The sequence below is a fragment of the Symsagittifera roscoffensis genome, chromosome 6, assembly GCF_963678635.1.
Source record: "Symsagittifera roscoffensis chromosome 6, txSymRosc1.1, whole genome shotgun sequence".
Taxonomy (NCBI): domain Eukaryota; kingdom Metazoa; phylum Xenacoelomorpha; order Acoela; family Convolutidae; genus Symsagittifera; species Symsagittifera roscoffensis.
In genome coordinates this window covers 45,640,700-45,654,150 of record NC_087067.1, presented here as the reverse complement: position 1 = coordinate 45,654,150, position 13,451 = coordinate 45,640,700, and the positions used below count along the sequence as shown (strand labels likewise).

The 13,451-nt window shown below is 33.8% G+C and overlaps 1 protein-coding gene across 1 annotated transcript in view; it reads right to left on the bottom strand.

The window, feature by feature from the left end:
* The window catches only part of LOC134847868 (uncharacterized), a gene marked incomplete at its 3' end in the record, with an annotated part of 32,012 nt that continues 18,561 nt past the window's right edge, over nucleotides 1-13,451 (bottom strand). Inside the window, 1 exon segment of the mRNA XM_063865121.1 lies at nucleotides 1-131. Within this exon segment, the coding sequence (XP_063721191.1) occupies nucleotides 1-131 (131 nt within the window).

Genomic DNA, 13,451 nt, shown 5'->3' with positions numbered 1-13,451 from the left:
TCGGGGAGGGAGATGTAGCCAGGAAATGCCTGGCTCAATGTGGTCTCTGGCATTATCGGCCAAGGAAGCAGCCGAGTGTCTCCTCCGTGCAGGTCGACTGCTTTCGGTTGTTTCTGGTTGCGTAGGTTCATCTGGAGAAAAATTACTTTAATGTTTTTTATATTAAATCAGAAAGAACCCATCAACCAACAACTGGATGAAACTGGATGAGAAACTGAAATGACTTGATAAAAATTCAAATGAAACCTGCAAAAAATTATGATTAAAAGAACAATTTAATCATAAAAACACGCATTAAAAATGTTTGTATTATAATTACATAGGAATTTTGTTACCGTTGTCTAGTTATCGATTCTCGAAATCAACAATATCAAAATTTTGCATCTTACTCGAGGTGAGAAGAGGTGTGTTTTTTTCCGATTCTCTATCATGACTCATTCATTACTTAAACGCTACCTAATATTCAATTTTAAAGCCTTTTTGTTATGGAAGCTTCCAAAACTATTTCCAAAAAAATAAGGAGTAAGCCACCCAACCACCAATCAAGGATTTTGCTCTTCAAACTCAGCATGTTAATAGTTACACAACAGATAAAAGGCTGAGCCAATATTTTTTCCTTTTTCTATTGTTCCTACTTTCGAAGAAAGTGACGGAATAACTGTGCGCGGTGTGGTTTTTTCAGACCAATTTCGGCTAATTTTGACAAATATTCTTTTTATCAGCCTAAAAGTATCATGGGTGTATATGAAAACTAAATAACTTTGTACTTTAGATAGCGTATGGGGAATGGTTTTCACATTTAAAAAAATGAAAAATGAATAAAAAACTTTTGGTTTTTTCGAAAATTTCATCAATTTTTGTCTAGCGAATCAGAACATTCAGGGCTTTGACTTAATACGATCAGCCGTATTCAACACTTAGCTCTTAAACGTTATACAGCAGTTCACGTGTCTGCACAACATTGTAGGTAGACGGTTTAAATTTTTCCAGAAACTTTTTGCTGCTGGCTATTTCATCGAGGAAACTCAAAAAATCAGACCCCTTCGGTTCTGATGCTTTTGTTAATTACACTATTCTACGAATATGTCGGACAACTATTCGATAATATCCCTTGAATAAATATGGTAAAAATCAATTCCTCTTGTTCGTTGTTATATAATTCCTTGCGACTTGGGTTGACATAAATCTATAATCACTTATCGAACAAAATATTGTTGTTCCTTCTTTCGAAGAAAGTGACAAAATATTTGTGCTCGGGTGTTTTTTTTCGACATATTTCGATTTTTAACTAGCCGTTTTTAAAGAACGTTTTCATATGATTTGAAAAGTATTGTTGTCTTGAGTTCATATTTAAAAAGATATTCCACCTGTGATCATTTCTTATAAAAATTAGGGGGCTCAAAGATTGCCATTTTGACCATTTTGGGACGCTTAACGCGCGAAACAAGCGAAGATTTAATCCGTCTCAGGAATCGTTCAAAAATGGTTGACCAGGCTATTTGCCATAATTGCTGTTACTAGGAGTGAATCTGTCCTTTTATACTTTATATGGTTTGATTTTTAAAAAGTTATAAATAAAAAAAACCTTTTTTAAAAAAAATTCATCAATTGTTACAAAACGAACACTGCTTCTAAGAACTAATACGGCAGTCTGAACATTCAGAGTTTCACCGGGATACGAGCAGTCGGGTTGTCCCATACAAAAATCTATACTTTTTTTAATTACACATTTTTCAGGTGTATTTATACAATACGTCAAAATTTCCACGTTTTCCGTAAATGACGCAACATTTTTATTACGGATAAGTTGGAATAAACAAAATTTCCTTGATTTTATAAGTGGTGGTAAGAATTGCCAGGCCACCATAGATACTTGCAACTTGTAGCGTCATTTTTTGTGACTGAACATATGGCTACACAGGAACCAATTATCGCGCGACATGTGGAAAATTATTATTCATAATAGATTCAAGGTGCTGCTCTGAAATTCTTTAAAATTGAAAGTAATGAAAATTTTTGATCAAAATGAAATATCCGATTTAAAATGGCGCGACATATCAAAACTAATTAATCTTATTATATTCAATGATCTGCTCTGAATGATCTCAAAGTTGTCAGTAAGAAAATCTTTGATCAAAAGACAAAATTCATTTTATATAGCATTAGGACATCCAATTTAAAATGGCCTGTCGTGTCAAAAATGATTAATCATAATAAATTCAATGTTCTGCTCTGAATGATCTCATAGGTCATTTTATATAGCATTAGGACATCCGATTTAAAATGGCACGTCGTATCAAAAGTGTTTGATCAAAATGATTTCAATGTTCTGCTCTGAATGATCTCAAAACTGTCAGTAAAAAAGTCTTTGATCACGTCGTATCAAAATTGATTAATCAAAATGACTTCAATGTTCTGCTCTGAATGATCTCAAAATTGTCAGAAAAAAATCTTTCATCAAAAGACAAAAGTCATTTTATATAGCATTAGGACATCCAATTGAAAATAGCCTGTCGTATCAAAAATGATTAATCATAATAGATTCAATGTTCTGCTCTAAAGAATTTTCAGTAGAAAAATCTTTGATCAAAAGACAAAAGTCATTTTATATAGCATTATGACATCCGATTTAAAACGGCACGTCGTATCAAAAATGATTAATAATCATAAATTCAATGTTCTGCTCTGACTGACCTCGAAACTTTCAGGATTGAAAGTTTCTGAACAAAAAGTCTTTTATTACTGACAAACATCATGGCGTGACGTAAGGAAATTGATTTATTATAATATATTCAATATTCTGCTCTGACTGACCTCAAAATTGTCAGTAATAAAAATTTTTGATTAAAAATAAAAGTGTTTTTCAAAATTGTTCTGGTAATCCGATTTGAAAGAAAATCAAAATGAAGTGTGGGAAATGTGAGACCTAGAGCAAAATTTTCTAAGAACAAACAATAAAACTTAATTATTATTTTTTTGAAATTATGAGCTTTTTTCATTGAGTTGACATGCATTGCTAGCTAACACGGCTGCTAAAAATAAAAACAGGCATGCAACCCTACAGCCCCTGACTGACTTCATCATTACTTCCAGCTCCCTGTGTCTAACTATGTTGATCTGGAGCATAAAAAGGTCGTTTCCAACTTAAGCAAAAATTGTGGAACTTTCTTGAACCGAGTGATCAAGCAACCCCGGTAATCACTTTATTTAGCATGGAGATCATTCACTTCTTTAAAAATTTCATATTCGGAACCGATGAGTTATAACCGAAGTGGTTAACTCATAGAGTAATTTCGGATAGGGTACACCGTCTGCTCGTCACGCTATCGTATTTTCGGCCGGATAGATTCGTGCAACTTCTTAGTCTAATACCGATCCTAATCTTACTCTTATACTTACTAGTCTCAGGGTGTTTAACTAGTCTCTGCTAGGCTCAATAGATCTAGGGTATACTGGTTTATTGCGGCTGCTGAAGTTCTCTCGGAGAGGCAACTAATTTCTAAGTTAAATTCAAATCTCTCTGATGCTGAAATTACAAGTAATTTCAGCTCTTACAAATAAGTGGGTTGTTAGTTAGATGGATTATGATTGGTTAATATTAAATAAATTACAGTGGTAAAACATTTAATTTATCCAATTATAAAATGTAATTTAAATCAGGTTCCACCCATCCGGGTTTTACAGAGTTTTTTAGAATTATCTTTCTGCAATTCAAAGGATGGATGATGAACGTTGGTATTTGGCGAACATCATCACTGTTGTCCGGTTCCTCTTGTTAAGGAAGTTCCAGGACGCTGGAGTTAGGGACATACAATCGTTGCGTCGTCTTGTGACAACGACTGTGATCCCCAATGAAATCAATCTGATTTCAAAATGATTTGCTATGACGGGTTTTCTTGTATTCTGTAGAGAACTTGTTTTGTGTGCAGCCTCGTCTGGGAATGGCGTCAAGATCGTGTTTGGAAGTGATGCCTTGTAATTCGGGTCTGTACGTATACTTGAGCATCGAGGTGGTCATTGGTCTAGTTCAATGAAGTCCTTTTCTGCGAAGTCAAGTCGTACTCTAAATCCTTTGAGTTGTGATTGTGGAAGGCATATCGGTTGTGATTAGCCATTCTTTGTTCGAGTGTGATGGGATCGTCTAGTCTTTAGATGTTCGTCTTTGTTGTTGTGTGTTGATCTATATACTGCAAAGTATGATTTACATTTTATAAAGTCATATTAGTTCGGTTTTTTAATCATGAATTTAGTTAGTTGTTTTCACAAAAGCGTTTTGTTTTAGTTCGGTTATTTTGAAGAGTTACTCACCCTTGAGTACCTCTTATTAAAAATAGATGTGTGGTCACAAAGCGTGGACGTAGCGCGGTGGGTTAGGCCGGCTATAGAGCATGCTCAGGACGTCCTCTCTGGTGGGTTAGGCCAGGAGTGGGAGTATGATTTCGTGCTGTTTCTTTGAGAGGTCCTGTTATGTGATAACGTTTTAAGTTGGGTTTATGTTGGTCTTTTTTATGTTACTTTGGTTGTGTCCTTTTTTCAAAAATCAAATTGTTTTTGGTATGGGTTTGTCTTGCGACTTTTTGTGTTTTATTATTTCTTTTTTAGACTTTATAATAGTCTTCAAAAGAATAAATTATCCAGTTTTAAACTGGATTAATCCGGTTTGGGTACCGTTGGTTTTCTTTTCTTAGTCATGCTGTTATTTTATGATTTGTGGTGTTTAGTAAGCTGCGTTGGTTAGTTTGGTTTAGTATATAATTCCTTTCCAACCGGGTTAAAGGAAAGTTTGAAACTTGTTATCGTGTGTTAGAATTGTTGAGTGTGAGAACTTGAAACCTAAAATCATTATTTAAACAATTCTTCGTGGGCCAGCTGTGCGAGTTTCGATAGAATTCCTGTGCGAGTGAATGAAAATATCAAAAGGTTAGTACTGCATTTTCATTTTATTAATTTATTACATAGAATTTTAATTTTACTGCATTTGGGGGAAATTTTAAGTTATAAATTTTCATCGTATTGAATTTTACTGCTTCATGGGGAAAAAATTAACGATTAATTTACTACATTTGGTATGAATTTTATTTCATTTTTTAGTGCAAGATATTATTAAATTTTAGAAAATTTTTAACAAGTTTGTATTTTTATTTTTCTTTTCTGTTTTGTAGATGATCGTGGTGTGAAGACTAGAAATATAAATCAAACATTGATAGAAATGGTTAGTACTAATTTTAACTTTATTAGTGAAGAGTATTTTAAATTATACTTACCTGTTTATCATCTGGGAAAAAGCCGTGGGGGAAGATGTCGTGTATCATGTCTGATGTTGTTAGTAATTTGGCTAGCATGCGTATGATGTTTTTAGTTTGTAGCAGTGGCCAAAGCAATTGAAGTGCCTTGATGGTGTTTAGTTCTTCGGTGCCTACTGCAAATTCATAAGGTGTGTTTTGAATGAGGTTAAATATTTTGTGATTATATTTAGTATTGTGAATAAATTCTAATTTTGGGATTTCTATAGGCTGGATAAATTCATGTGGGATAAGGAAGGGTCTGGATTCTTCGGCGCTAAAGGTCTTCGTGATTGGACAAAATATATACATTTGTGTTACTGGGTCATAATTGCGGAGGATGCCGTGGAGGTTAGTATCCTTGATGCAATAGGTGAAATTAAGAAAAAATGGTGAAGTATACTTTGAGTTAAGAAACTGAAAACGATGGTGTGGTTGTCTTGATGGAGTATGTAAATCAAAATGATTTTGTATGAAGCGATAGTCTGTATATGTATGAGTCTGCTTAGTGCGGAACATAATGTCGTGTGAACAGTGCAAGTCGCGTTCATGTGGTGCAATGAAGTGAAAGGTTAGTGAAAATAACTGAAATTTGTCTTTAAAACTTTCGTAAGCTTGAATATTATTTAGTGCTTCAGAAATGATGTGATCATATTTTCTCTCAAAAATATTAAGTGTGAATACGTATGATGTTTTGATGAAGAATTTTTCTGTTAGTTGTGGGTTAGCGAAGCGATCTTCATTTAAAAATTGGTCTTGATTAGTTCGGATGATATTATGGTCGTAATATTCTATTGTAAATTCGTTAGCTCGTGGTGCAGTGAATGTTTTATTAATTTTTTATATGCTACATAAGTAAATTGTCTAGGTGTTAGTGTTGCGGTGAGTCTATATAACATATTTTTGTTCTTTTCTATGTCGTCATGAGTACTAGATAGTGGCAGGCAATGGGGGTTAGTAAAATTATAATAAGCTGTCCAATGAAGTGTGGGCATTAAAACAAGTTCATTTACGAAACTTCGTGTGTCATTAGTGTCGTTAGGTGTATTTAATGTATTTTGTGGAAATGAGGGCAAGGTGATTGCTAGAAAATCTTTCGTGTTGGTGTGTTGTGGGTGATTAATGTATTCGCAGGCTGTTCCTGGTTTGGTCGGGAATGGATGATTCGGGAATTTTCTTTTAAAAGTGCGATAAGCTCGGTTAGTGCTACTATGTGTTTCGGTGGATGTGGATGATTGTGCTAATGATGCAGTGTAAGCTGAGGAGCGTGTAGGAGTAGATGGGTTTGAGGATTCTATTGTGGATGAAAGTTGATGTATTGTGAGGGTGTTAGGGTGTATAAACTGTTGTTGTAGGGTAATAAAATTATCTAGTTCCTGGGAAATTTGGGGGTATCTGGAGAATTATTATATGATCGGTCTGAATGAAGTGGGGAATAGGTTGGGGTCACTTGCGAAGCATAAGAAGGAGTGGAAACGGATGGGAGTGAATTATTTGTCGGGATTGGTTGAAAAGGGGGTTTTGAAAAAACTGAGGAGTTGGTCTGAAAATTATTTGATGGAGATGGTTCGGAATCTGCAAATTCGTCAGGGTTTTTTATATTAGGGTTATTAAGTTGTGAGATAGAGTATAAAACTGAAAAATCTGAGTTAGTATCCGAATTCGTGCTTGATGATATATTATTAACTGGAAAATCGGGTGGTGGGAAAGCAAAAAGTGGGAGTATTGGGATTGGAGTTTGGAGGTTGGCTGGGTGGGAATTTAAGCGGTGTAGGGATCCAAGTTTTCGGCTCATCGTGGGCTAAAAAAAAGATTATTTTGAGACTGAAAAGTGGTGGTATGGGGTTGTTCTATAATTTGTTCGTATGTATTGTCATCTTGTGAATGATGTGTCTTTGTGTTGTATTAGGTCTAAAGTTTGGGTTATTTGTTATTGCTAGGTTTCGAAAATTACGGGGAACTAATGATAATGGATGGTTTTGTGGTAGAGGTGGCAACTGTGGTGCGGTAGGTGTTACTTCTATATTATTATGTTCTTCGTCGTAAGTGTTCTGTCTTGTCGCTATTTTTGTGTTATATTCTTTTATTTGTGCGTCTAGGAGTATTTTGTTTATTGATGATGAAAAAATTCCAAAAAAGCTTGCAAACAGTATGCGTGCTACACTTGCTTGTCTATTTACTTGTGTGTGTATAGCGCATGTGTTATAAATTCCTTTTAAGAGTGAGAAAAGAAATCCTATAAAGTTAAACATTGCGTATAAGATAGTTAATTTTTCTAAAATGTAATAGGGCCATCCTAGAAAATCTAGAATTTCATTTTTAAGGGTAACAAAACTGAAATCATTTATAGGTGAAACACCTTGTGGTCTGTATTTTTCACCGTTTAGATATATATAATCTTTAATGTCTTTAAAATATCCGCTATAATCTTGTGTATAAATATCTGCAAATCCTGCGGTTTCGGCAAGTTTTCTCAAACTTTGATCAATTGACTGTCTTTGTATAGTGTCCATTTGTGTTAATAATTCTTGGAATTGTTGTGTTCTAATGTGGTGTTGGATATCTGATTTAGAATATATTCCAATTGATTGTAAATCAATATTTGGGTTACGAGCAATAGCTCTGATGCTTTCGGGTGAAAATTTTTTGAGTGATTGCATTAACGTAGGGTATGGAGTAAGGAGATAGTATTTATCTTCATCAGGATTCAATTGTACTACATTGTGGCTATTTTCTGATCCACATGGGACTGCGGTATCCCAAAAATATGTTCGTCTTGAAAGTGTGTCAACAAAATGTACTTTATTTTTATAGAATATAGGGATTCTCTTATAACAACGTTTATCTTCAAAAACATAGAGTGGTGATACTTTTTTGGTACAAGTATGAAACCAGAAAATATTTCCTTCGTAGTCAAGAAAATTTGATCTGTTTCCGGACAATAAGTATCCTGCATAGGGTATTTTCAATACTGCTAGTGCGAGTGATTGTAGGATTTGTGTCCCTTCTAATTCGCATAATTGGTGAAGTGTTTCTAATTCGGAAAGTGACATTTCTTGAAAAACTCGGCTAATTGTGTAGTCTAACTTCATATCTAAGTGAATATCATAGTGGTTATTACCAAAATAGGTGTTATTCATTAGTGATAGTTCTTGTAAACGTGTGCTTCTACTGTCCTGTGGCTTTAGTTTTCCACCAGGTTGACCTGTGCTTTATTAAAAATTAACTGGTAGGTATGATGTTCCTTCGTTTAGAGGGTGACCCGTGGCATAGGGGTCAAATTTTATTTTTCCAGTGGTCATGTCGAAACCTTTTTCGTATTCAACTAGTATTTCAGAATATTGTGTTTTGTAAAAGGGGTTTCTGTATTTGCATGCAATTTCTGTTTCTTGATAGATTTGGAAACGTGTTAATTTATTTTCTATATTACGGATATTTCTAAAATCAGTGCTTTGTTTTCGGGATGGATTTACCTGTTTGTACGGAATTGATTCTATAAAATATTATTCGTGAAATTTCATCATTCGAGCGTGTATTTTCGCTACTTGAAATGTTGTGCATGTATCTTCGGGAAACCAAACAATTGTTGCTTGTGTCTGTGTTGTAGGGTCACAATAACCTTGATCATTTTTGCAAGGTAATCTAATTCCTTGATAGATTATTGTGTTGTCTGATAAATCTCGTGTGAGTTGTACTTTTTCGAGTTGTATCTTCCAATCGAAAAACATTATTCCTTGATATCCTTTGTTTTTTGTGTCTGCTTTGCAGTTTGAGGGGTCATTTATTCCAATGTGTGGTATCCAGTGTTTATCATGTATGTCATAAGTTAATCTTCCGTGTGCGCCGTTGTATGGATATTTTTCATCTAGTTTTATCTGTCCTTGATATCTTTCAAGTTCTGCTTGATGTACAGAATCGGCACAGACTTAAAAATTTACTGTTTTTTTGTCCGTGTTTTTTTTCTTGTGATGTTCAGTCTGAGTAGTTCGTTTTTACAATCATCGGGATTTAGATGTGGAAGTCGTTCTATATTACTTTGATAGAATGATTCGTGATCAAGTCGGTTTTTATTTCCGTTTGAAACTTGTGAACAATGTACTTTCTTTTCGGAAAATGTTGCTGTAAATTTATATCCTGAGACTGTTATTGCTCGGGCTTTTGAATACAGTGTCGCTATTACATTTGTAGTTTCTATAGCTTGTGGTTCTGTTTCGCATTGTGATACTTGATATATAGCATATTTGTGTAGTGTTTTTTGTTCGTTTTCTTCACAATCGTAGTGTGTTACTAATAAATCTTGGGGTCCTGTGCGAGGAGAAGGATTTGTGATCTGGTCGGAAAATATAGAAAAAAGACGTGTTGAAATATTAATAATTTTAGAATATACATGTGTATGATAATCCTGAGTATGGGTTATAAAATGTGATGTACCCAATTGTGTTTTTGGTATATCTGTCGTACTTATATATCACCTCAGTTGTTATAAATGGTGGTGGTAGCGATTGAGCTGTTATATTGGGTGGGTTTAATGGGTAAGGATGTTGAACAATATTATTTAGTTTAATCGTGATTTCGAATTTTAATTGGAGACTATTTTGTTGGAGTATTTGGATGTTATGTTCACGAATGTCTTCGTGGATATCTTGTCTATAATGTAGTCTATTGAGTGCCCAACTGTGGAGTCGGTTACTTTCTTGATGTGGTCCAAACTATTGTGGGGGTGCTGTGAATTTATTATAATCTAATCTTAAAGGGACATTTGTTGATGATTGTTCTCGATATCTAGCGTCGAGGTTATTTGGAAAACTTAAAGGGAAAGGTGTCGTTGAAATCTGGCTTAATGATGGTGTTGATGGTAGCGATAATGTTTCTGGTAGTGATGATGATGTTGTTGTATCCGTAGAAATATCTATTGGGTCGTTTACTAAGTTTGGTTCACCTTGTGTAAATGAGTGCGTTGTCCAATATGGTAGTCGTGCTGTGAGACTGGGGGGGGGGGGGTTAAAGGGAATTTCACGTATTTGTTCAGATGTCGGTGTTGAACCTAAGTAATCTGAGGGTATACTTGAGGTGCTACGTTGTGAAAGGAGTGGGGGAGTTTCTGGTAATGTACTATTTGGGTTTTCTGGAGTAATTGGTGTTTGGTGATTGGGGTATGTCAAAATGAACTCGGGGTGTTTGAAAATTTCTATTTCGTCGTGGATATGTAATTTGTCTACTTATTTCAACTGTGTTTTGGTTTTGACTAATGTTTCTTATTCTACTTAATTCTTGTGGTAATGTTGGGTACAAGTTATATGTTGGTTCACTTAGGGGTGCCTGTCGCTGAACTGGTTCTAATGGTTCAGATAAGCGAGCGTGTCGTTCTTCAAAAGTGTATGGGTTATCTTGGAAAGAAATTCGTGTGGATGTTTGGGGGTTTTGGGTAGTTGTAGGTATTGTCGGGTTTTCTTGGGATGATGTCGGTGAAGACTGATTCTGTGATTGTTGGTTAGCAAAGTATTCTGGTTGATTTTTTCTATTGGAAAAATTTATGTTTATTGTAGTATTCTTCAATGAAAAGAATTAAAAGGATTGTTGCTAAAGCGAATGTGATTATTGCCTTTTTTATACATTTGCACATTCAATATTAGGGATGATAAAAATGTTATAAAAAATTACAAATAGTAAAAAAATATCTGTTCTACTAAAAATTGTTCATATCATCAAAATAAACTTTGGGTTATCGTACCTGTGGATATGGTCAATGATTTGGGAAAGTTGGAGATATATTTCAAATAGGAAGTAGAAAATTAGAAAATTGTTGCAAAAAATGATTAAAATTATTATAAAAGCTTCAAAGGTATCAAATAGAAATATGAATAAAAGTTTAAATATTATGAAAAAGTTTATGAAAATGTTGAAAATGGTATTTTTAAAGATATTGACTGACTGAGAGAAGAGCATTTAAGCAATGATTTCTTTGTCGAATAATTTTTGTTGTTTGAGGCGAGATTCAAATGTGGTCGAGTTATTTATTGATTTTTTGACAAGTGGGTTGAGTTTTGTGAAAAGTTGTTGGGGGCTAATTTTATGGTGTTTGAGAGGTCTTCTTTGCTTTATTTATATTTGTGAGATGATCTGGCGTATTTTTGAGATTTTTGTACTTTAGGCTAAATTAATATGGTTCTTTTTTACTTTAGGCTAATTTATTATTTTTGGTTGGAGGGTTTTTGAGGTCTGAGTTGGGAAAATATTGTTGATCTTTGCGTTATTAGATAGGTGAGGGTTGTAATATTATGGTGGTGTTTATTTTAGTTGTCAAGTTTCAGCAAGTTGCTTATTTTTGACCTGTAAGTTGTAAAGTTTTAGTTATAGATATGCCTGGAGTTCAATATCTTTCGGCTAATAGGTTGGTGTTAGAGAAATAGAAGGTGACGGATTGAATGAATCCTATTGGCTGAATCTGAACTAAAATGCGTGTTTTGTCAGCATTTTATTTTGAAAAATGAAAATTCAATATGATCCAGAGGTATAAGGATTATTAATTTTATAATTAAAGTTGTTTTTGAAATTCAACTTTCTTTAATATTTTAGAATGTGGGATGAATGTTTTGTAGTTTTTACGTGGTTGATTTCTAAGTCGTGATGATTCTCTATGTTCTGACTTTTCTACTTGTTCTTGTGGTAGAATTTTTTCTATCATTTTCCTATTTTTTTTTCTTTTTGAGGTATTTTTTGATCTGGTGTTTTTGTATTGGTTTTTATTGTAGTTGGTTTTGTATTTTGTTTGTCATGATGAATGTTGTGTTGTTCATCTATTTCTTTTTCTGTATGTGGATGATTTTGAATAACTTTTAAACCTGTGAAAGAATATAATTGAGTTAATTCGCGTAGTGCGTACTCTTTTGGGTAGTAGGGCAATAGATTGTTTCGATGTTGAACAATTTCTTTTTGATTTGAATCGGTTAGTTTATATGTTACCTCAGTGGGTTTGGCAATTATTTTGTATGGTCCTTTTCGAAGGGGTTGTAATTTTTTAGAAATTCCTTTTTGTGTATTTAAGTTAGGTATTAAGACAAATGTTCCAATTTTTAAGTCTGTGGCTGGTGTAAAACGTGAATTAATTTGGTCGTTAATATTTTGCCTTTGTAACAATTTTTTTGTTATTTTTTGGTAAATTTCATTGTGTTTTTATCTCAATTTAAAATCCATTCAGTGTGTGTGCCGGAGGCTAATTTAAGAATTTGTGGGTGATGAAAATGATCTTCATCATGTTTGTGTAAAAGTAGGTTATAACAAATTGAATCTTTATTTGGTTGGCAATAACCTTGTGCATTTTTATGAGAATTTGCTGTGAACATAATTGGTTTACGCGGTTTTTGATTAAAAACCATTTCGTATGGTGACATTCCTAGAGTTGTCGTGATTTGTGAATTATATGCTAAGGAAAATAATTTTACATCTGCTGACCATTCGGTGTATTTTGTATCATTTCCATTTATGATACATCTGTGATATTCTTGTAGTGAACGGTTCATACCTTCGACTAAAACGTTTGCCCAAGGTGCATGAGATGTACGTGGTTTATGTTTGATGTTATATAAGTGGCATAGTGTGATGATTTCTTTATTTATGAATTCTGTACCGTTGTCTGTAACTAAGATTTCGGGTAATCCGAATTTAGCTATCCAGTGTTCATAAAGTGTCGTGTAAGCATAATAAGCATTACAATGTGGTACCGGCTTGAGTGCTACATAATGTGTAAATGTGTCAACAATTACCATAATGTAGGAGTTTCCTTCTGAGGATGGTGGTGAAATGGGTCCTTTTGTATCAAATGAAATGCGATGGTTAAAATATAAACTTTGTCCTTTAAAATCTTGTTTTTGTGCTATTTCTTTTTGATTTGGATAAGGTTTATTTAGTTGACATAATATACAATCATTGCATAATACTTTTATCCAAATTGGTGCATTTGGGAAATAAAAATTTTGTGTAAAGTTTGAGTATGTTTTCTCTGATCCGGAGTGTCCTTTAGTATTTTGTGTATGTGAGATGTTAAAGCTATTAATATCATACTTAAAGGAAGACAGGGAACTTTAGAATCATTTAATTGATATTCTAAAAGATCTGCATTTTCATTAATTGCTGTGTTATTAAATCTTCGGAAATATCGGAGGAGTGTTT